This window comes from Symphalangus syndactylus, chromosome 13, assembly GCF_028878055.3.
Source record: "Symphalangus syndactylus isolate Jambi chromosome 13, NHGRI_mSymSyn1-v2.1_pri, whole genome shotgun sequence".
In the NCBI taxonomy this organism is placed as follows: Eukaryota; Metazoa; Chordata; class Mammalia; order Primates; family Hylobatidae; genus Symphalangus; species Symphalangus syndactylus.
This window is the reverse complement of record NC_072435.2, coordinates 119,364,623-119,386,224: the sequence shown is the minus strand read 5'-3', so window position 1 is coordinate 119,386,224 and position 21,602 is coordinate 119,364,623. Positions and strand designations below refer to the sequence as shown.

The 21,602-nt window shown below is 45.0% G+C and overlaps 1 protein-coding gene across 2 annotated transcripts; it reads right to left on the bottom strand.

The window, feature by feature from the left end:
• Positions 1-1,099: 1,099 nt before the first annotated feature.
• TMED2 (transmembrane p24 trafficking protein 2) lies at positions 1,100-16,364 on the bottom strand. Of its 2 annotated transcripts, XM_055238046.2 has the most exons (5): positions 15,674-15,954; positions 13,554-13,746; positions 12,850-12,870; positions 9,426-9,533; positions 1,100-2,614 (listed from the first exon to the last, which is right to left on the bottom strand). In XM_055238046.2, the coding sequence occupies exons 1-5, from the start codon at positions 15,851-15,853 to the stop codon at positions 2,490-2,492; spliced, it is 627 nt and encodes a 208-aa protein (XP_055094021.1). In that variant the 5' UTR covers positions 15,854-15,954; the 3' UTR covers positions 1,100-2,489. The 2 variants fall into 2 exon arrangements, with proteins under 2 accessions (XP_055094021.1, XP_055094022.2); XM_055238047.2 differs by lacking the exon at positions 12,850-12,870 and having other exon boundaries at positions 15,674-16,364.
• Positions 16,365-21,602: the final 5,238 nt, after the last annotated feature.

The following is a 21,602-nucleotide window of genomic DNA, read 5'->3' as shown; positions in this document are numbered from 1 at the left end:
ATAGGACTTCGGCCAGGCACGGTGGCTCATGTCTACAATCCCAACCCTTTGGGAGGCTGAGGCAGGAGGATCACTTGAGCCCAGGAGAATGAGGCCAGCCTGGGCAACATACAGGAGACTCTGCCTCTACAGAAATAATTTTTTAATTAGCTAGGCGTGGTGGTGCATGCCTGTGGTCCCAGCTACTTGGGAGGCTCAGATGAGAGGATCACTTGAGAGGTTAAGGCCCCAGTGAGCCATGTTTGTGCCACTGCACTCCAGTCCAGGTAACAAAGCAAGACCCTGTCTTTAACAAACAAAAAATGTAGTCCCAGCTACTTGGAGAGCTGAGGTGGTAGGATCACTTCAGCCCGGGAGGTTGAGGCTTCAGTGAGCAGAGATCAAGCCAACCTGGGAACAGAGTGAGATCCTGTCTCCAAAAAAAGAAAAGGTGGGGGACTTCACAGACAGTTCTGAAAGCAAAGGCACAGGGAAATTACATATCTGTGTGTGTCTTCTGGGCTCTACTACCTACTAGTTTTCTGACCTTAGGACCCTTTCCAAGCCTGTTTTCCTCTTCACTTCCAAAATGATTTTACCCAAGGTAATGGCAGTTTTGAAGCATGAATAAGACAGACCAAGTAAAGTGCTTAGTACTAGATGGAGACATTACACAGTACTCAATAAATGGTAGCTGCTTTTATTACCAGCAGGCCGTTAGTCTCACAGAGGAAGAACAGTTTCTACACGTGGTGATCTAGTCTCTGCTTCCACCTTTCACTCTCTTATTTGTGGCCTTGGGCAAATCATTTAATCTGTCTTTAAAGCTATTTCCCACATTCATAAACCACGCGGGCAAGTGAAAATAATTCAACCCTTTTTTCCCAAACAGAAAAATACTTGAGATTTTAGCACTGATCCATCAGAGAAGCCACACTGGAAAACCTATGCAGAAAACCTTGGTACCATTCACTATCCTCAAGTTTATAGTATTAAAAAGTAACAGACGTAATAGGCATAAATATTCAGAAAACATGGACATGTCTCATGTCAAATAAGAACAGAAAGTTGGTGTGTAAAAACTGTAGATTAGCTGCAATATATAAAACACAGAATACTGTTTTTAAAAAGAATTGTTTATTTACCGAACCTGGGGCATATTAGATACAACCAATTTTAAATTTACATCTTTTAAATCAATTTTGAAGTGTTTCACACACAAAAAAAAACTTGGCATGCAACAGTTGTCCTAAGGTGAAAGTCACCTCATTAATAAACTGTTGCAAGTGTTCTCACCCAAGGTGGAAAAATGGTTTATCCTGAACGTGAAAACCTGTAACAAATTTAAATTAATTATATAAAACTCGTTACTTGTAGTTTTCCCCTTGCAAAGATCCAAAAAAAAAATGTACAAGTAACTAATATGTATCAGTCACAACATAATCCTGGATCATTCCCATACCAAAACCAGATGCTCTTTTAATTTTAAGCCCATCATCAGAGAACAAGAGAAAGTAATTTCATTTTACTCAAAACAAGATTCACATGTGCCAAAAAAGAAAGAACCAAAAGAAACAGAAACCCTAATGCTGACACTGATGTTCAGTACCCTACACAGTGGCCCAAAGGCCACTGATCAAAAATAAAATAGTGGCTGTATATCACTGAAATGAAATCCAAGAGGCTTTAACCCTTTGGCATCAGAAATCCGGACTTTTCCAATTGTGTAAATGCTTATTTCTTACATGCCAAGAGTGGGAGAATGTGCCAGTGTGGAAAGAAAAAAAGCCACCACTCACTGGGACACCCAGAGAATTGGCTTTAACAGACAATTAGAGGGTTAGGCAGAAACCCAAAAATGGTTATTAGCTGCTTGTGTCATCAATTTAAGTGGAGATGATTGAGTCCTAAGGTACTTGTAAAAATGTATGCAGGAAAATGTAAGCTGAGTCATAGTTTTAAAGCAAAACAAGAAAACAAAGTATGAAAGTACCCAGCCTGGCAGCATATGCCCAAGTCAGAGAGCTCTGCCATTAGGACAGGCAGAAACCGTCAAGATTCAAACTGCTGTTTCTCATAAGGACTCAACAAAAATGAATCTTTACTGACTTGAACCACAGACTGAGGGAATCCAAAGAATGCAGTCATTTTGGAAAGTATTATCAGGCTTTGTGCTGATTTCCTGAACAAACTGCATTATATTATGAAAACAAAAGGAAAAGAAGAAATAATAAAAACTATACTCCCGTATTTCACTTACAGTGTTTGAGTTCCTGGAAGGACCTATATAATGGAGGCAGCATTCAAACAAGAAATTATGCCAATCAACTGTCAAATTTTCACTATAATTTTCCTAAAAAGGCGTTTTCCCCCCAATATCTATTAATCACAAAGAAACATAAGTTGTGAATGTACAGTTCAGAAAAGAAAAATGGAGAAACTAATGACATTATGACCAAGGTGTGTGGTAAACAGTGAATTCTGAGTTGGGATCATCAGGAAGAGGCTTTTTAAACAACCCTCCGGACTTCAAAAAATCTCTTCAGATAGTAGATCTGTCCCAATGTCATGGCAACTAGAACAAGAGCTTCAAAGAAGGACCACAGGACCACTCTGCTGTTTGTGTTGTCGTTGACTGTTGAGGACAAAACAAACAAACAAAATTTAACAATTCTCCCCCAAAAAAACATAGGCATCATAAATATTCTAGTCTTCACTCTGTGTGAAAGTAATATTGTGTACACCACTCATAGATGTTCCTCAACTTAACGATGGGGTTACAGCCCAATAAACCCAGCTTATGTTGAAAATACATAAGTCAAAAATATATTTAATACACCTAACCTAGCAAACATCATAGCTTAGCCTAGCCTACATAAAACATGATCAAAACATTTACATTAGCCTACAGTTGAGCAAAAGCATCTAACAACACAAAGATTATTTTATAATAAAGTGTTGTATATCTCATATAAGTTAAACTGCATTTTATTATTATTTTATATTTTATTTATCAAGTTAGTGAACACTGCACTGAAAGTAAAAAACAGAATGGTTGCATGGGTACTTGATGCTCAGTTTCTTCTGAATGCACATCACTTTTGCACCATCATAAAGCTGAAAATTTCTAAGTGAAGTCATTGTAACCTGTGGGTCACCTATACTCTAAATATTTTTGTCTCCAAGCAACTCAACATACTCCAAAGCAAAGACTTTTTTGTTTGCTCTGTTGCCCAGGCTGGAATGCCATGACACAATCATAGTTCACTGCAACCTTGAACTGGACTCAAGCAATCCTGCCACCTCAGCCTCCCGAGTAGCTCGGAGTACAGGTATGCACCAGCCCATCTGACTAACTTTTTCTGTTTTTGTAGAGAAAGGGTCTTGCTATGTTGGCGAAGTTGGTCTTGAACTCCTGGCCTCAACTGACCCTTCTGCCTCAGCCTCCCAAAGTAGAAGCAAAGATTTTTAAAAGAAATCTTAAAGATTCACTGGGTACAGCCAAGTCCATTCTGCTTGTATACGGGGAGCAGAGAAGAAAAGGTGACTTGCCCAAGGTCATAATTCTAGGGTTAAAACCCAATCCAACCATCTTTCTCCCTCACCATTGAAACGTCCTGTATTAGTATCCAATTTGCTGAATCAGAAAACTGACTTCTAAAAAAAATTAAGGAATTATTTCAAAATCACGGTTATCCAAAATGCAATTATTTACAAAGTCAAAATATGGCAGTCTGAGTGTCTTTTTCCCAAAATATGTTACAAATATTTGTTGAGCACCTATGTACTTGGCAATTGTTCTCAATGGAAGAGGTTACTCAGTTATATGTATCCATACTGACAGTTACTACCAGACCATCAAATACAAGACAAACTGTGCTCATCTGTCCTGCTCTCAAACTAAGGATTTGATCCTTAAAGTAAAATCCACACCTACTCTATATTTACTATACTCAATTTGTTACATTCAAGTTTCTGATCAAATTCTTTTTATTTACATATTTTTTTTTCAGTCAGAAAAAAAAATTTTACATTCACTGTCACCCAGGCTGGAGGGCAGTGGCGCAATCTCAGCTCACTGCAACCTCTGCCTTCTGGGTTCAAGTGATTCTTCTGTCTCAGACTCCTGAGTAGCTGGGATTACAGGAGCACACCACCATGCCTGGCTAATTTTTGTATTTTTAGTAGAGATAGGGCTTCACCATGTTGGCCAGGCTGGTCTTGAACTCCTAACCTCAGGTGATCTGCCTGCCTCGGCCTCCCAAAGTGCTGGGATTATAGGCATGAGCCACCACGCCTGGCCAAATTCTTTTTATTTTTATTTATTTATTTTTTTTTTTGAGACGGAGTCTTGCTCTGTCACCCAGGCTGGAGTGCAGTGGCACGATCTCGGCTCACTGCACGCTCCACCTCACGGGTTCACGCCATTCTCCTGCCTCAGCCTCCCCAGCAGCTGGGACTACAGGCGCACGCCGCGACGCCCAGCTAATTTTTTTGTATTTTTAGTAGAGACAGGGTTTCACCGTTAGCCAGTATGGTCTCGATCTCCTGACCTCGTGATCCGCCCGCCTCGGCCTCCCAAAGTGCTGGGATTACAGGCACGAGCCACCGCACCCAGCTCCAAATTCTTTTTATTTTTAAATGTTTTTTTTTTTTTTTTTTTTATGTTTTGAGACAGAGTTTCACTCTTGTTGCCCACGCTGGAGTGCAATGACGTGATCTCAGCTCACTGCAACCTCCACCTCCTGGGTTCAAGCGATTCTCCTGCCTCAGCCTCCCAAGTGGCTGGGCTTAGAGGCATGTACCACCACACCCAACTAATTTTGTATTTTTAGTAGAGATGCAGTTTCTCCATGTTAGTCAGGCTGGTCTCGAACTCCCAACCTCAGGTGATCCACCCACCTCGGCCTCCCAAAGTGCTGGGATTATAGGCATGAGCCATCACGCCTGGCCAATTTATTTTATTTTTTTAAAAAACAGTCTCGTGTTGCCCAGGTTGGTCTCAAGCTCCTGACCTCAAACAATCCTCCTGCCTCAGCCTCTGAAGCAGCTAAGACTACAGGCACAAGCCATTGTGTCCAACTCTCCAGTCAAATTCTATAGCCTTAGCTTTTAATTACTATATAGGCCGGGCACAGTGGCTCATGCCTGTAATCCCAGCACTTTGTGAGATCGAGGCAGGTGGATCACGAGGTCAGGAGATCGAGACCATCCTGGCTAACATGGTGAAACCCCGTCTCTACTAAAAATAAAAAAAATTACCCAGGTGTGGTGGCGGGCACCTGTAGTCCCAACTACTTGAGAGGCTGAGGCAGGAGAATGGCGTGAACCTGGGAGGCGGAGCTTGCAGTGAGCCGAGTTTGCACCATTGCACTCCTGCCTGGGCAACAGAGCAAGACTCCGTCTCAAAAAAAAAAAAAAAAAAAAAAAATTCTATGTAGTGTTTTATTTTTCTGCAAATGGCCAACATTAAAAACAATTACACTATAATCCCAGGACTTTGGGAGGCCAAGACGGGAGGACTGCTTTAGCTCAGGAGTCAGAGGCCAACCCTGGGCAATATGGAGAAACTCATTCTCTACAATACCAAAAAAAAAAAAAAAAAATTAGCCAGGTGTAGTGGCACATGCCTGTAGTTCCAGCTACTTGGGAGGTTGAGGCGGGAGGATCACTGGAGCCCAGGAGGTTGAGGCTGCAGTGAGCTATACTGTCACCACAGCACTACAGGCTGGGCAACCGAGTAAGACCCTGTGTCTCGAAAAAGAAAATAGGGCTGTGCGCGGTGGCTCACGCCTGTAATCCCAGCACTTTGGGAGGCCGAGGCGGGTGGATCACAAGGTGAAGAGATCGAAACCATCCTGGCCAACATGGTGAAACCCCGTCTACTAAAAATACAAAAATTAGCTGGACTTAAAGATTCACTGGGTACAGCCAAGTCCATTCTGCTTGTATACGGGGAGCAGAGAAGAAAAGGTGACTTGCCCAAGGTCATAATTCTAGGGTTAAAACCCAATCCAACCATCTTTCTCCCTCACCATTGAAACGTCATATATTACTATCCATTTTGCTGAATCAGAAAACTGACTTCTAAAAAAATTAAGGAATTATTTCAAAATCACAGTTATCCAAAATGCAATTATTTACAACATCAAAATTTGGTGGTAGCGTGCGCCTGTAGTCTCAGCTACTCAGGAGGCTGAGGCAGGAGAATCGCTTGAACCCAGAAGGTGGAGACTGCAGTGGGCTGAGATAGCACCACTGCACTCCAGCCTGGGCGACAGAGCAAGACTCAATCTAAAAAAAAAAAAAAAAAAAAAACCAGAGAGTCTGATAACAAGAAAACAGGCCAGGCATAGTGGTTCATGCCTGTAATCCCAGCACTTTGAAAGGCAGAGGCAGGTGGATCACTTGAGCCCACGAGTTCAAGACCAGCCTAGGCAACTCCTGGGTTGAAGTGATCTCAGCCTCCCAAGCAGCTGGGATTACATGTGCCTGGCTAATTTTTGTATTTTTAGTAGAGAAGGGGTTGCACCATATTGGCCAGGCTGTTCTCTGGGCCAGGCTGGTCTCGAACTACTGACCTCGTGATTCGCCTGCCTCGTCCTCCCAAAGTGCTGGGATTACAAGCATGAGCCACTGAGCTCGGCGTAATTTTTGCATTTTTAGTAGAGACCAGGTTTCACCATGTTGGCCAGGCTGGTCTCAAACTCCTGACCTCAGGTGATCCACTGCCTTGGCCTCCCAAAGAAAAATGCACCTTTAAGTTTAAATAGAACACATTGAAGCACAATAACATCAGAATATAGTGATCTGGGACACTGTCCCCATGCCACTCATATATCAGCCTGATCTAGAAGCAACACATTATTATTACAACACTGTAGTGAAAGGGTCTCATTATGTTCACTGCTGAGAAGTGGGTCCTACAGGAAGACTCACAAAAACAAAACATGATGGGAACCATTTGCTTTGTAAATTTAAACTGAATACCTATTAATTCAATTCTAGAAATTGCTAACACTTTTAAATATGAACACATAGCTCACTATTTGTGAAACAAATACAGGAGTATCTCCACTCAAATCATGGGTGAGAGAACAAGGTTGGACACCCTAAAGACTGGAAGACAGGCTGGGCGCGGTGGCTCAAGCCTGTAATCCCAGCACTTTGGGAGGCCAAGGTGGGCGGATCACAAGGTCAGGAGATCGAGACCATCCTGGCTAACACGGTGAAACCCCGTCTCTACTAAAAAAAAATACAAAAAATTAGCTGGGCGCGGTGGCGGGTGCCTGTAGTCCCAGCTACTCGGGAGGTTGAGGCAGGAGAATGGCGTGAACCCGGGAGGCAGAGCTTGCAGTGAGCCGAGATCGCGCCACTGCATTCCAGCCTGGGGGAGAGAGCAAGACTCCGTCTCAAAAAAAAATAAATAAAATAAAAAAAAAAAAGACTGGAAGACATGTGCTTCCTCTGGCCACTGTGTTCCCAAGAACTTCTATAACTTGAAAGCCATCTGGTCTGAACCAGTTAAAATTGCAAAGTAGAGGAACTTGCCCTCTGAGTTAGTTCAGTGACCTTCCAACTCCAGAATGGGCTGTTCCCCATCTGGGAACAAGGTAACCAACGCATGGGTCCCAACAAGGTAAGAGAGAAAAAGTGAAGATCCCAGTTGGTGAGATTAAGAGTGGAGGCAAGGAGAAAAACTGTGAGGCAAGAGGCTGTAGTGCTTGTAAACAAGCCTTGGTCCATAACATGCGCCACTCCACTCCTAAAACAAGTGGAGATGAGGGGAGATCTCTAGGCTATTACATTTACACACCTTCCTGCCAACACAAGCTGATGTCTGTGCTCTAGATCCTGAAGATTTGTTTCCATAAGTAGCAAGAACAGATTTAAGGGTGGGAAAAACAGAAACCACATCTGGAAGAAATTCAAGCTGTGCTTATCTCTTTGAGTCACTCTTCACTTCCTACTCCAGTCTCAGAACAAAGATTCCTGACATAAAATCACTGCCCTTAAGACAAGAGCTTGCTCCCAAGCAATCCCCTGCCTCAGCCTCCTGAGTAGCTGGGACTACAGAGATGTGTCACTATGCCTTGCTCTTTTTCCTTTTTTTTTTTTGAGATGGAGTCTCGCTCTGTCGCCAGGCCAGAGTGCAATGGCATGATATCAGCTCACTGCAACCTCCGCCTCCCGGGTTCAAGCAATTCTCCTGCCTCAGCCTCCTGAGTAGCTGAGACTACAGACGCGTGCCACCATGCCCAGCTAATTTTTGTAGTTTTAGTAGAGACGGGATTTCACCATGTTGGCCAGGATGGTCTCAATCTCTTGACCTTGTGATCCGCCCACCTCAGCCTCCCAAAGTGCTAGGATTACAGGTGTGAGCCACTGCCCCCAGCCACCTTGCTCTTTTCATCTCCCCAAGAACTACCTGGAGGATGAAAACACTGAACAATGGTGTGGCCCTGAACCTAATCAATGGAATTGGTCTGTCTGTCAATATAGTACCTCTTAATTTTAAATGCAAAAGCCTAGTTTTTAATGCTCTATCCAGTTCTAAACAGACTTTTCCAACCTAACACAAGATTTCAATCATCACTGTTTCCACAGAAAAATACATTCCAAGTTCCCAACTTACAAACTTGAGGACCCAAACTGATCTTCACCTGGTGACTTGCCTGTACTCATGTTTTGGTGTTTTCTATTCTAACTATATTAAGCTTTACATTTTAGTAAAAAGGTTAAATCTCAGCATCTAGTATTAATCCCACTGGCACATAAATTTCAGGTATGTGATTAAAAACCAATGCAATACGCATTTTACAACATTTTTCCCTTCTGATTTAAGAAAACAATTAGCTTACACCTTAGCTCACCATATATTTTTAAAAACCCAAACTTTTTTTTTTTTCCCCTGAGACAGAGTCTAGCTCCGTTGCCCAGGCTGGAGTACAGTGGCCCAATCTCAGCTCACTGCAACCTCTGCCTCCTGGGTTCAAGTGATTCTCATGCCTCAGCCTCCCAAGTAGCTGGGACTATAGGTACACGCCACCACACCCAGCTAATTTTTTATTTTTTGTAGAGATGAGGTTTCACCATGTTGGCCAGGCTGGTCTCAAACTCCCAACCTCAGGTGATCCGCCTGCCTCAGCCTCCTAAACTGCTGGGATTACAGGCATGAGCCACCACGTCCGGCCAGAAAACCAAACTCTTAAAAACTTGTACTAAATCGTAATAGCATTTTCTGGTTTAGAATGAATGTCCCAATAATAAACTACAAAGCTCCACACACGTGTATGCTCAAAAAGTATCTCGTGTAGGTACACTTTTAAAGCCAATGCTTTCACATAAAATTTGCAAAGTTTCCAAATGAGGAAAATACAAGCAAGCTGTTGAGTAAAACAACCTTCACCATCAGACACTGCTGCAAAGTGATGGCATTCACTTACTGGCTCTGTGTATCCTCTCCCGGACTTCCATGTATTCCTGTTCGTGCTTTACAGCTGTCATCGCCACTGCTAGCTCATTGATCATTTCTTCTAGCTTGTTCTGGTGAGCTACAGAAGGATTTGAAAACAAAACACATTTGTCAATGTCTTTTTTTTTTTTTTTGAGACAGAGTCTCGCTCTGTTGCTCAGGCTGGAGTGCAGTGGCGCTCAATCTCAACTCACTGCAACCTCTGCCTCCCAGGTTGAAGCAATTCTCCTGCCTCAGCCTCCAGAGTAGCTGGGATTACAGGCACACGCTGCCACACCCAGCTAATCTTTGTATTTTCAGTAGAGACGGGGTTTCACCATGTTGGTCAGGCTGGTCTCAAACTCCTGACCTCGGGTGATCCACCTGCTTCGGCCTCCCAAAATGCTGGAATTACAGGCGTGACCCACTGCACCCAGCCATCTTTTTTTTTTTTTTTCACGACAGGATCTCACTCTATCACCCAGGCTTAAGTACAGTGGTGCAATTATAGCTCACTGTAACCTCAAATTCCTGGGCTCAAGCAATCCCCTGCCTCGGCCTCCTGAGTAGCTGGGACTACAGGGGTGCATCACTATGCCTGACTACCATTTTATTTTATTTATTTTTTTTTTTTGAGACAGAGTCTTGCTCTGTCACCCAGGCTGGAGTGCAGTGGCGCGATCTCGGCTCACTGCAAGCTCCGCCTCCCAGGTTCACGCCATTCTCCTGCCTCAGCCTCTCCGAGTAGCTGGGACTACAGGCACCCGCCACTACGCCCGGCTAATTTTTTGTATTTTTAGTAGAGACGGGGTTTCACCGTGGTCTTGATCTCCTGACCTCGTGATCCGCCCGCCTCAGCCTCCCAAAGTGCTGGGATTACAAGCGTGAGCCACCGCGCCCGGCCTTATTTTTATTTTTTAGAGACAGGGTCTCGCTATGTTGCCTAGGCTGAAGCAATCTCTTTTTGAAAAATACTTATAAAATATAAAATAATATAAAATAACTTTTCAAAATCCTCAGAGAAGGCCTGCAAAAGAAGCTACTTTTGAAATGGTTCAAACATCAATTTGGACCACTGATATGAATCATGTCAATTTAATTCTCAAAGCATTTTTAAAAGTCCCTTCCCAGTAGAGAAACCTCTTTCAGGGTAGGAAACATACTATATAATGCTTACTAAGGAAAGGAAAACAACCCCAGGAAATTTCTTCTAATGAAATGTTGTTATGTGAAGTTCACTATACTGACTATTAACTACAGAAAAGTAGTAAAACACTGAGGAGAGGGGACTAAGAGCACAAAATAAATACGTGTATTTTTAAAATGTAATCCTACAAATAACAAAATCTAAGAGTCATGTAACTCTAATATTAATTAAGGAGCAGCACCAAAACAGACTTTTAATCTCTATGAACCTGAGCAGAGAAAAACATTAAAACGCTCTTAGGAAAATCCATACCAACTCAAACATTCTTCTTTGACAAAGTAATGGTTTCACTATAGTGGGGAACAACGGGCAATGCAAGTAGAGAGACAAACCCTTAGCAGCATAAGTTTTCAACCAGGCATCCTCTTGAACAAAAATACACACAAGGCACTGTTCTGAAGAGTAAGCATGTGCTTCTAGGTAGTGCCACGTTATGAGAATGAACGGACAGGCAGGAGAGAAACAGCACCAGGAAACATTCCTGGGAAAGGGAGATCTCTTCATCCCTGCCCAAGACTGGGTCTCTTCTGGGATTCCAGGTTCTCGCAGACAACCCCAAGTTTCTTAGGAGAAACCAAGGGCCTCTACGATTGAAGGCAGCTGAATTGGAATGTCAAACTGTCCCTCACTCGAAATTTCCCTTTGGAAGCCCCATGTACCACATGGAACTGATAGAACAGGGTTTCTCAGCAGCGGCATTGTCTCCATTTTGGACCAAATGCTGTTCTATGCTGTGGGGCACTGTCTGATGCACTGTAGGGTATTTAGCAGCCTCCATGGCCTCCAGCCCTAGATGCCTGTAGCACCTACCCCCAGTCTTCTGAATAAAAAAATGCCTCCAAGGCCGGGCGCGGTGGCTCAAGCCTGTAATCCCAGCACTTTGGGAGGCCGAGGCGGGCGGATCACGAGGTCAGGAGATCGAGACCATCCTGGCTAACACGGTGAAACCCCGTCTCTACTAAAAATACAAAAAATTAGCCGGGCGTGTTGGCGGGCGCCTGTAGTCCCAGCTACTCGGGAGGCTGAGGCAGGAGAATGGCGTGAACCCGGGAGCCGGAGCTTGCAGTGAGCCGAGATCGCGCTACTGCACTCCAGCCTGGGCGCGACAGAGCGAGACTCCATCTCAAAAAAAAAAAAAAAAAAAATGCCTCCAGATATTGCCAAATATCCTGTAGGCATCCTCACTTGAGAACCACTGCTTTAGAGGAAGGCTTGATTTGACAGCTGCCATTCACTGACATTAACAAGCAAAAGCAAGAATTTTGGAAATATGTTAAAAAATTATCTAAGAAGTACAATATTCACATTCATCAACCAACATTTTCAAACTATTTAAGTAGGATCAATCTCCAGAAAATAAACCAAAAAAGCCTTTCAGAACTCCTCATTCTCCCTGAAAATTAGTCAAGTCCTACCCTATAAGTGGCCCTGAAAAATGAGCGCAGGAATTACTAAGTAGTAGGACTCTCTAAATTCTATAGATTTCAAAATCTAACCAAACAATTCAGCTTCTTTATGATGTTAACACTCTACTAATACTCAATATCTGGGACAAATGTTACCATGCTAATAGTATACTATGAAATGTGTGAAACAATGACTAGCTTCAAAAACTCTGGCATGCACTGTGGGGGAAAAAAACAACAAAGAAAACACCACCAAATGTGCTGGCTCCCGGTAAGCAATTTATTCAGAACCACCATGAACCAATCAGGGTTTATTACTGGTAACCTGAGCAATGAACAATCTAACTGCAACATATGGCTACAAGAACTCTTGTCTTCATAGCAACATATGGCTCCTAGAACTGCATTTCATATCCAACCAAGCTTCAGGTTAGGAAGTCTACAAAATGACTTTCTACAAAGTCAAAGGCACCATTTGCTATGAGCTATGTTTAACTGGGACTTTTGTCCCTTTATCATTGAATTTCTACTCTTTAGCATTCATCTTATAGAACAAAGATGTTACTACTAAAATGGCAACTGTGTTTTCAGTGCTATTAGTTTAAAATAACCTAACCTATACCTCCTGTCAACTAAATAAAAAACCACCAAAAAAATAATCAATCCAATTAGTTGTAGGGGTTTTTTAAGAGAAAAAAACACTCTCATGCCAACAAACTGAGGTTAGAAAAAAGAAAGCAGAAATTAGACATTAGCAAACAAAAAGATGCAAAAAGGATGCTGTCAAAATGCAATCCACATACCATCCCAGGTATCTCCACCACCTAAAGAAAAGTTAAGATATCTTAACACAAAAAGAACCAACAAAAAGTTTAGCTAAACTAGTCATGTATACAAATGAGCAAATAAAGTATATGCCAGGATTAGCAAATAAACAGAAAAAATAACCAAAGACACATGGAACCTACATGCTCACAAGAGCACAAAATGACTAAGAAAACCTGTTAGAAGAGACAAATGTAAAGAACAAAAAAATCCCAGCACTTCAGGAGGCCGAGGTGGGTGGATCACCTGAAGTCAGGAGTTTGAGACCACCCTGGCCAACATGGCGAAACCCCGTCTCTACCAAAAATACAAAAATTAGCTGGGCATGGTGGCGTACACCTGACGCTACTTGGGAGGCTGAGGCAGAGGAATCGCTTGAACCCAGGAGGCGGAGATTGCAGTGAGCCAAGATCACGCTACTGCACTCCAGCCTGGGCGAAAGAGCGAGACTCCATCTCAAAATAAATAAATAAAAGAAAAAAGAAGAACGAAAAAAAAAACACCAGCCTCAAGAAACTTTTTTATTAATTAGGAGACTTGCAAAAAATAAAAAGCATATTTCACAAAAAGGTTCTGGTTAAGAAATTAAAAAAAATAAGTACTCCACTCAGACAGGTAAAAGTGTATAGAACTAAAATTAGCTCTTGGAATGTGATACAAATCTTCTGAATGTTCATCTCACCTTCTGTTTCCATGTCTTGTCCTTTTGGAGCCTCCCCAATATCAATGGTGAACATCACTATTTTTGGAGTCATAGTGGACATCCGGTTACTAAAACAAAATTTGTATGTTCCATCCATGTGAGCAGCAAATGTGTATTTCCCACTGGATTCTCTGTCTCCTTTGTAAATTCCTTTGTTATCTGGTCCTGTAATCTGGAGGCAAGAGAGAAATGCATAAAATGTCACAAAAGATTAAGTCATAGATTTTATAAGTAATGTCTAACGGCATTAAGAAATTCACCAAGAATATGGCTGGGCATGGTGGCTCACGCCTGTAATCCCAGCACTTTGAGAGGCCAAGGCAGGCAGATCACTTGAGATCAGGAGTTCAAGACCAGCCTGGCCAACATGGTAAAACTCCGTCTCTACTAAAAATACGAAATTAGCCGGGCATGGTGGCGCACGCCTGTATTCCCAGCTACTCGGGAGGCTGAGACAGGAGAATCGCTTGAAGCTGGGAGGCAGAGGTTGCAGTGAGTCAAGATCGTGCCACTGCACTCCAGCCTGGGCGACCGAGCCAAGACTTCGTCCAAAAAAAAAAAAAAAAAAAGAAATTCACCAAGAATATGTAACTTTCACTTAGCTTCACTTCGGTAAGTGATAATAACCATTTTGGGCTGCAATTCTCCCACTTTATAAAATAAGGGTTGATTTAATGGCTCTCTAAAACACCTTTAGGTCCTGACATTTATGTCTTATTTATCCTTATTAAACCCCTCAGAAACAGAAAGCTCACCTTAAATGTGGTCTCTAACTGGCCTAATATCACCAACAAACATGCAACTGTGACTGACAGCGAAACTCAAGAAAAAAGAAATCTCTTTAAAATGAAGAATTTCTGCATCCCTGGTTGACATCTTGATTGCAACCTCATGAGATACTCCAAGCCAAAACCACCCAGCTAAGCCTCTTCATAATTCCTGGCCACACAAACCATGAGAATTAATAAACGTTTGTGTTTTTTTTAAATATAAATAAAATGAATTTTTATCAAATTTCAAGGTTTTCCAGATTACTGCCAAACAGTGAAGGAATTCTGCTTTATCTGAGATGCCTGAAGGCTTAGGGTAAAGGACTAGCCTGGAAATGAGAAGAGCCAAACTCTCATCCCAGTCTGCTACAAATCAGCTGTTAGGCTGTGATCAAGTCAGTAGCTCTTTCAAAGTACATGTCACCTGCGTAACTTCGAGACTGGAATAGTTGATCGCTAAATTCTTAGTTAAGTCTAAGAGTCTCTCCCTTCCGTTATCCCCTTATTTTTGGATTTCACTTGTATTGTGTAACTTGTACCCAGCCCTACGGAGTACACTGTCAAATGGAAACTCCTTAGACCCAATTAATCATGCTAGCAGGTGAATTAAAATAAAAACTAGCGACACATCATTCTTTTGGTTTACAAAACATGGATGGAGATTTAGGGACTGGTGGTTTCTTAAATTCCCGTCTTCTCCTGATACTACACTGCACTGCTTACTCCTAAAACGCATGACCCAACTCCCCATCTCTCCTAGGCAGAGGAGACTAAACGAGGTAGCTGGAGGCGTAAGAGTAGTACCTTAAGGTTGCTTCTATGAAAAATAAACACAACGCGAAAGTATGCCTAGCATTCAAAAGGTTTTTAATCCTCAATCGATTTTAATCTATTTTTTGGAAAAGTTTAAGTGCCACGTTCCAGCATTAATCCGTAACACGAAGGAAGGCAGGTGCTAACTGGATCGAGACCCGCCACCAGCTAACCGCGACTAAGAAGCGCCTTTGGGGCCCGGCCTGACGCGGCGCCTGATTCACAAAGCTCGGCGAGAGGTTCCAACAGGAACCCGTTGTTCAAGGAGACAACCCAAAGCAACCACGCATGCCGAAGGAGCCCCCAAGGGATCCCGGAATCCAGGCAAGTCGCGGGAAAAGGGGCCGTTAGGAGGTCGCCGTGGCCGGGGCGGGGGGGTGGTGGCCTGGGCTTCTCCAGGACTCGGACAGCGACTTCCAAGCCCACTCCCCACACAGGCCCCGCACCGGCCCCAGGTGCCACCAATCCCCGAGCGGCCACGCGACCAAGCCTCAGCCGCGGGCAGCTAGCCCGCACCTCCACGTCGATGTCCAGGAAGCCGCCCTCCGCCACCTCGAAGATGAGGCCCATCTTGGTGCCCGAGGTGACCCGCTCAAAGAAGCACTCCTCAGCATGCGCGTCGATGCTAACGAAATAGCCCGAGACCGTGGCCAGGAGAGCGGCCAAGAGCACCAGCAGTTCAGCAAGCGTCACCATGGTGGGGCTGAGGCCGAAGCCAGGACCCGGACTGCGGCCTCCAGAGCCGCTGCCGCCGCCGCCGCCCCGCTGCCTTCTCAGCCACCGCCGCCTAAGCTCCGCCCCTTCCGCCTGGGCCACCAGTGGGGGCTGATGCGGGCGCAGTGGATTGGCGGGCTCCCTCAGCTGCCACGTAAAGGAGGCACGGCAGCCGCCGAGGGACAAGCGACTCTGCGCAGCCCGAGCCTGGACGGCGGCTCCGAAGGACCAAAAGTTTTTCCCAAGTCTTTTCTCGTCCAAGCTAAAGTTCATGTGGACTTCCGAGCAAAACGACAGTGTCCGGAAGCCTCTGCAATGACCTCTTAGGATTGTCCAAAAAGACGGCGAAAGATTTGCAGGCAGCGATAGAAGTTGAGGGAATGTGCGGGCTGAAACTAAGGTTTTTTTTCTTTTGTTTCGTTTTTGAGTCAGAGTCTCGCTCTGTCGCCCAGACTGGAGTCCAGTGGCGCGATCTCGGCTCACTGCAACCTCCGTCTCCCGGGTTCAAGAAATTCTCGTGCCTCAGCCTCCCGGGTAGCTGGGATTACAGGGGTGAGCCACCACGCTTGGTTAATTTTTGTGTTTTTTGTTTGTTTGTTTGTTTTTTGAGACGGAGTCTCGTTCTGTCGCCCAGGAGTGCAGTGGCGCGATCTCGGCTCACTGCAACCTCCGCCTCCTGAGCTCAAGCGATTCTCCTGCCTCAGCCTTCTGAATAGCCGGGATTACAGGCGCCCGCCACCACGCCCGGCTAATTTTTTGTATTTTTAGTAGAGACAGGGTTTCACCATCTTGCTCAGGCTGATGTTGAATTCTTGACCGCGTGATCCGCCCGCCTCGGCCTCCCAAAGTGCTGGAATTACAGGTGTGAGCCACCGCGCCCGGCCAATTTTTTTTATTTTTTAGTAGAGACGGGGTTTCGCCATGTTGGCCAGGCTGGTCTGGAACTCCTGACCTCAAGTGATCGGCCCTCCTCGGCCTCCCAAAGTGCTGAGATTACAGAAGTAAGCTACCGCGCCAGGCCTGAAGCCATGGGTTTTGGGGGGTGTTTATTTGTTTGTTTGCTTAGAGACGGGGTCTTGATCTGTCACCCAGGCTGGAGTGCAGTGGCGCGATCATAGCTCACTGCAGCCTCCAACTCCTGGGCAAGTGATCCTTCTGCCTCAGCCAACCCAATAGCTGGGATTACAGGCGCGAACCCCACTGGTTTTTAGGTTTCATGTTGCTTCTCCCACCCCCTCTCCTTCCCGGGGACTGGGGAACGGTGGAGGCTCATAAAGACCTGAAAGGGGCACGAGGGATCCTCCCAGGTTGCCGGAATCTCTAGTATCTTTACCTAGGTGGTAGATACGTGGATGTCTACATTTAGACTATTACATTTTTATTTTATTTTATTTTATTTACATTTTTATTTTTTTATTTTATTTACATTTTTATTTTATTTTATTCTGAGACAGCTTTTCACTCTTGTCACCCAGGCTGGAGCGCAATGGCACAATCTCAGCTCACTGCAACCTCCGCCTCCGGGTTTCAAGCTATTCTTCTCCCTTAGCCTCCCAAGTAGCTAGGATTACAGGCGCCTGCCACCACACCCAGGTAATTTTTGTATTTTTAGTAGAGATGGGTTTTCACCATGTTGGTCAGGCTGGTCTCAAACTCCTGACCTTCAGATGATCCACCCGCCTCTGCCTTCCAAAGTACTGGGATTACAGGCGTGAGCCTCCGCACCCAGCAACTATTGCATTTTATTTTACTGTATGTATGTAATACCTTAACCACACACAAAAAATTACCTTGTTCAAATTTTCCAGAGCTAGAATTCTACCAGTTCCCCAAGTCTTGCTGTTTCTCCATGCCCCTTAGCCCTTACCAGCTGCTGGAGCTGTCTTTTCATCCTGGCATGCTCCTACTCATCCCTCAGAACCCAAATGTCACCTCTTATCTCTAAAATGTTCCTTGACATCCTTCTGCCAAATACTAGCCCCTTCCTCTCTGTTTACAATGCAGATTCGTTCCTAGTGAATTGCAGTTATTTTCTACTCTGCCTCACTCGTGAAGGCACAAGACTTGATTTATGTATGCTGTCCTCTTCAGGCCCTGCCACAGGGCCACAGAAGGACCTCACACATTTCATGTCAATTGAGGTCACTGGACTGACCTGGGAATGAGGAGCCGGGGTTGTTACTCCACTTTTGCACATAGCTGTGTGACCTTGATTATTTTCCACCACTCCTGGCCTCTGTTCCCTTATCTGTAAAAAGGGAATGACACCACAGGCCTTGCAAAATTGAAGGGATTATTTCTTTGAAGACCAACAGGCGATAGGGGGCAGTAGTGTCCCAGGATCCACTTTCCCGATTCAGGTTTCAAGAAACAGGAGCAGCTGCAGTGATGAAGGTTTCCCGACTATGACAGTGTACAGTTGACCTTGAACAACATGGGGGTTTGGGGCACCGACCCCTGCACAGTCCAAAATCCTGGGGTCTTTTTTTTTTTTTTGACATGGAGTCTCCCTCTGTCGCCGAGGCTGGAGTGCAGTGGCACGATCTCAGCTCACTGCAACCTCTGCCTCCTGGGTTCAAGCAATTCTCCTGCCTCAGCCGCCCAAGTAGCTGCGATTACGGGCGCCTGCCACCATGCTCGGCTAATTTTTGTATTTTTAGTAGAGACAGGGTTTCACCAGGTTGGCCAAGCTGGTCTGGAACTCCTGACCTCAGGTGATCCACCTGCCTCGGCCTCCCAAAGTGCTGGGATTACAGGTGTGAGCCACTGCGCCTGGCCTCATTTTTGACTCCCCAAAAACAACTTTTTTATTTTTTGTTTTTTGAGATGGAGTTTTGCTCTTGTCGCCCAGGCTGGAATGCAATGGCACGATCTCGGCTCCCTGCAACCTCCACTTCCCAGTTCAAGCAGTTCTCCTGCCTCAGCTTCCTGAGTAGCTGGGATTACAGGTGCCCGCCACCCCGCCCAGCTAATTTTTATATTTTTATTAGAGACAGGGTTTCGCTATGTTGGCCAGGCTAGTCTCGACTCCTGACCTCAGGTGATCTACCCGCTTTGGCCTCCCAAAGTGCTGGGATTACAGGTGTGAGCCACCGTGCCCAACCCAAAAACTTAACTATTAAAAGCATACTGTTGACCAGAAGCCTTACCAATGAGTTATTAGCATTTTGTTTGTTTGTTTTTCATTTTTGTTTTGAGATGGAATCTCGCTCTGTTGCCCAGGCTGGAGTGCAGTGACGTGATCGGTTCACAGTAACCTCTGCCTCCTGGGTTCAAGTGATTCTCCTGCCTCAACCTCCCAAGTAGCTGGGACCACAGGCGCCCGCCACCACGCCAGGCTAATTTTTGTATTTTTAGTACAGATGGGGTTTCACCATGTTGGCCAGGGTGGTCTCGAACTCCTGGCCTCAAGTGATCCACCCACCCCGGCCTTCTAAAGGGCTGGGATTACAGGCATCAGCCACCGTGCCCGGCCAATGACAGTTGATTAGCATATTTTGTATGTTATATATATTACATGCTGTATTCTTACAATAAAGTAAACCAGAGAAAAGAAATTGTTATTAAGAAAATAATAAGGACAAGAAAATATATTTACTCTTCATGTAGTGGAAGTGACTCATGGTAAAGCTCTTCATCCTTGTCATCTTTATGTTGAGTAGGCTGAAGAGGAGGGGAGGAGGAGGGGTTGGTCTTGCTGTCTCGGGGGTGGCAGAAATGGAAGAAGTGGTGGAGGTGGAAAGAGAGGCATGAGAGGCAGGCATATTTGGTGTAACTTTTATTTATTTACTTATTTATTTAGGGAATTTATTTTTATTGAGATGGAGTCTCGCTCTGTCACCCTGGCTGGAGTACAGTGGCTCAACCTCGGCTCACTGCAACCTCTGGCTCCCAGGCTCAAGAGACTCTCCTGCCTCAGCCTCCCAAGTGGCTGGGATTACAGGCGCCAGCCACCACGCCCAGCTAATTTTTGAATTTTTAGTAGAGACAGGGTTTTACCATGTTGGCCAGACTGGTCTCAAACTCCTGGCCTCAACTGATCTGCCTGCCTCAGCCTCCCAAAGTGCCAGGATTACCGACGTGAGCTACAGTGCCTGGCTAGGTGAAAAAAATCCATATATAAGTGGACCCGTGCATTTCAAACCTGTGTTATTCAAGGGTTAACTGTATTGTTGAACTCAAGAGTTCTACTGGTGATCCCCTGCTTCCCCATCTTCCAGACTGGCAGACATCCTGCTTTCCCTGGCAGGTCAGTTCTGTAATGTGACTCCAGTGCCGTCAGTGGAGGGAGACAGCCTAGAGCCTCTTCCTCCATCCTTATCAACACATTGATACGCCTGTTTCCCGCATGTCTCTTTCTACTGATGATATCTTTTTTTTTTTTTGAGACAGAGTCTTGCTCTGTCACCCAGGCTGGAGTGCAGTGGCGCCATCTCCGCTCACTGCAAGCTCTGCCTCCTGGGTTCATGCCATTCTCCTGCCTCAGCCTCCCGAGTAGCTGGGACTACAGGCGCCCGCCACCAGGCCCGGCTAATTTTTTGTATTTTTAGTAGAGACAGGGTTTCGCCGTGTTAGCCAGGATGGTCTTGTGGTCTTGATCTCCTGACATCGTGATCCACCCGCCTTGGCCTCCCAAAGTGCTGGGATTACAGGCGTGAGCCACCGCGCCCAGGCTTTTTTTTTTTTTTTCTTGAGATGGAGTCTCACTCTGTCTCCCAGGCTGGAGTGCAATGGCGCGATCTCAGCTCACTGCAACCTCCGCCTCCCGGGTTCAAGCGATTCTCCTGCCTCAGCCTCCCGAGTAGCTGGTATTACAGGTGCATGCCACCATGCCCAGCTAATTTTGTTTTTGTATTTTTTAGTAGAGACAAGGTTTCGCCATGTTGGCCAGGCTGGTCTCGAACTCTTGACCTCAGGTGATCTGCCCACCTCAGCCTCCCAGAGTGCTGGGATTACAGGTGTGAGCTACTGTGCCTGGCCTCAGCTGATAACATCTACAGAGGTTTCCTCTTAAACCAATGGATGCAGCCCCTTTTGTTTTCTATTTTTGTTTGTTTCCTTTGAGACAAGGTCTGGCTCTGTCACCCAAGCTGGAGTGCAGTGGCACGAACACGGCTCACTGCAGCCTCACATTCCTGAGCTCAAGCAATCCTCCCACCTCAGGCTCTGCAGTAGCTGAGACCACAAGCACATGCATCTACACCCAGCTAATTTTTTTGTTTGTTTGTTTTTAACTATTTGTAGAGATGGAGGTCTCCCTCTGTTACCCAGGCTGGTCTCAAATTCCTGGGCTCAAGCAATCCCAAAGTGCTGGGATTACAGGCATCAACCACCACTCCTGGCTTTTTTTTTTTTTTTTTTTTTTTGATACAACGCTTTTTGACTTCCCAAGCAACCCAACTGCAGAAGAATGCCAAGAACAATTTTGATTTTATCTAGAAATTCAATGTTAATTTTCGGCTCTGAACTGATTAAATAATAGTTCTAAGTACACCTATCAAGGAATTAAAATGCAGGGCTGGGCGCAGTGCCTCATGCTTGTAATCTCAGCACTTTGGGAGGCCACATGGGGTGGATTGCTTGAGTCCAAGAGTTTGAGACCAGCCAGGGCAGCATAGCAAGACCCCATCTCTACAAAAAATACAAAAAAAAATTAGCCAGGCGTGGTGGCACGTGCCTGTAGTCTCAGCTACTTGGGAGGCTGAGGTGGGAGGATCACCCAAGCCTGGGA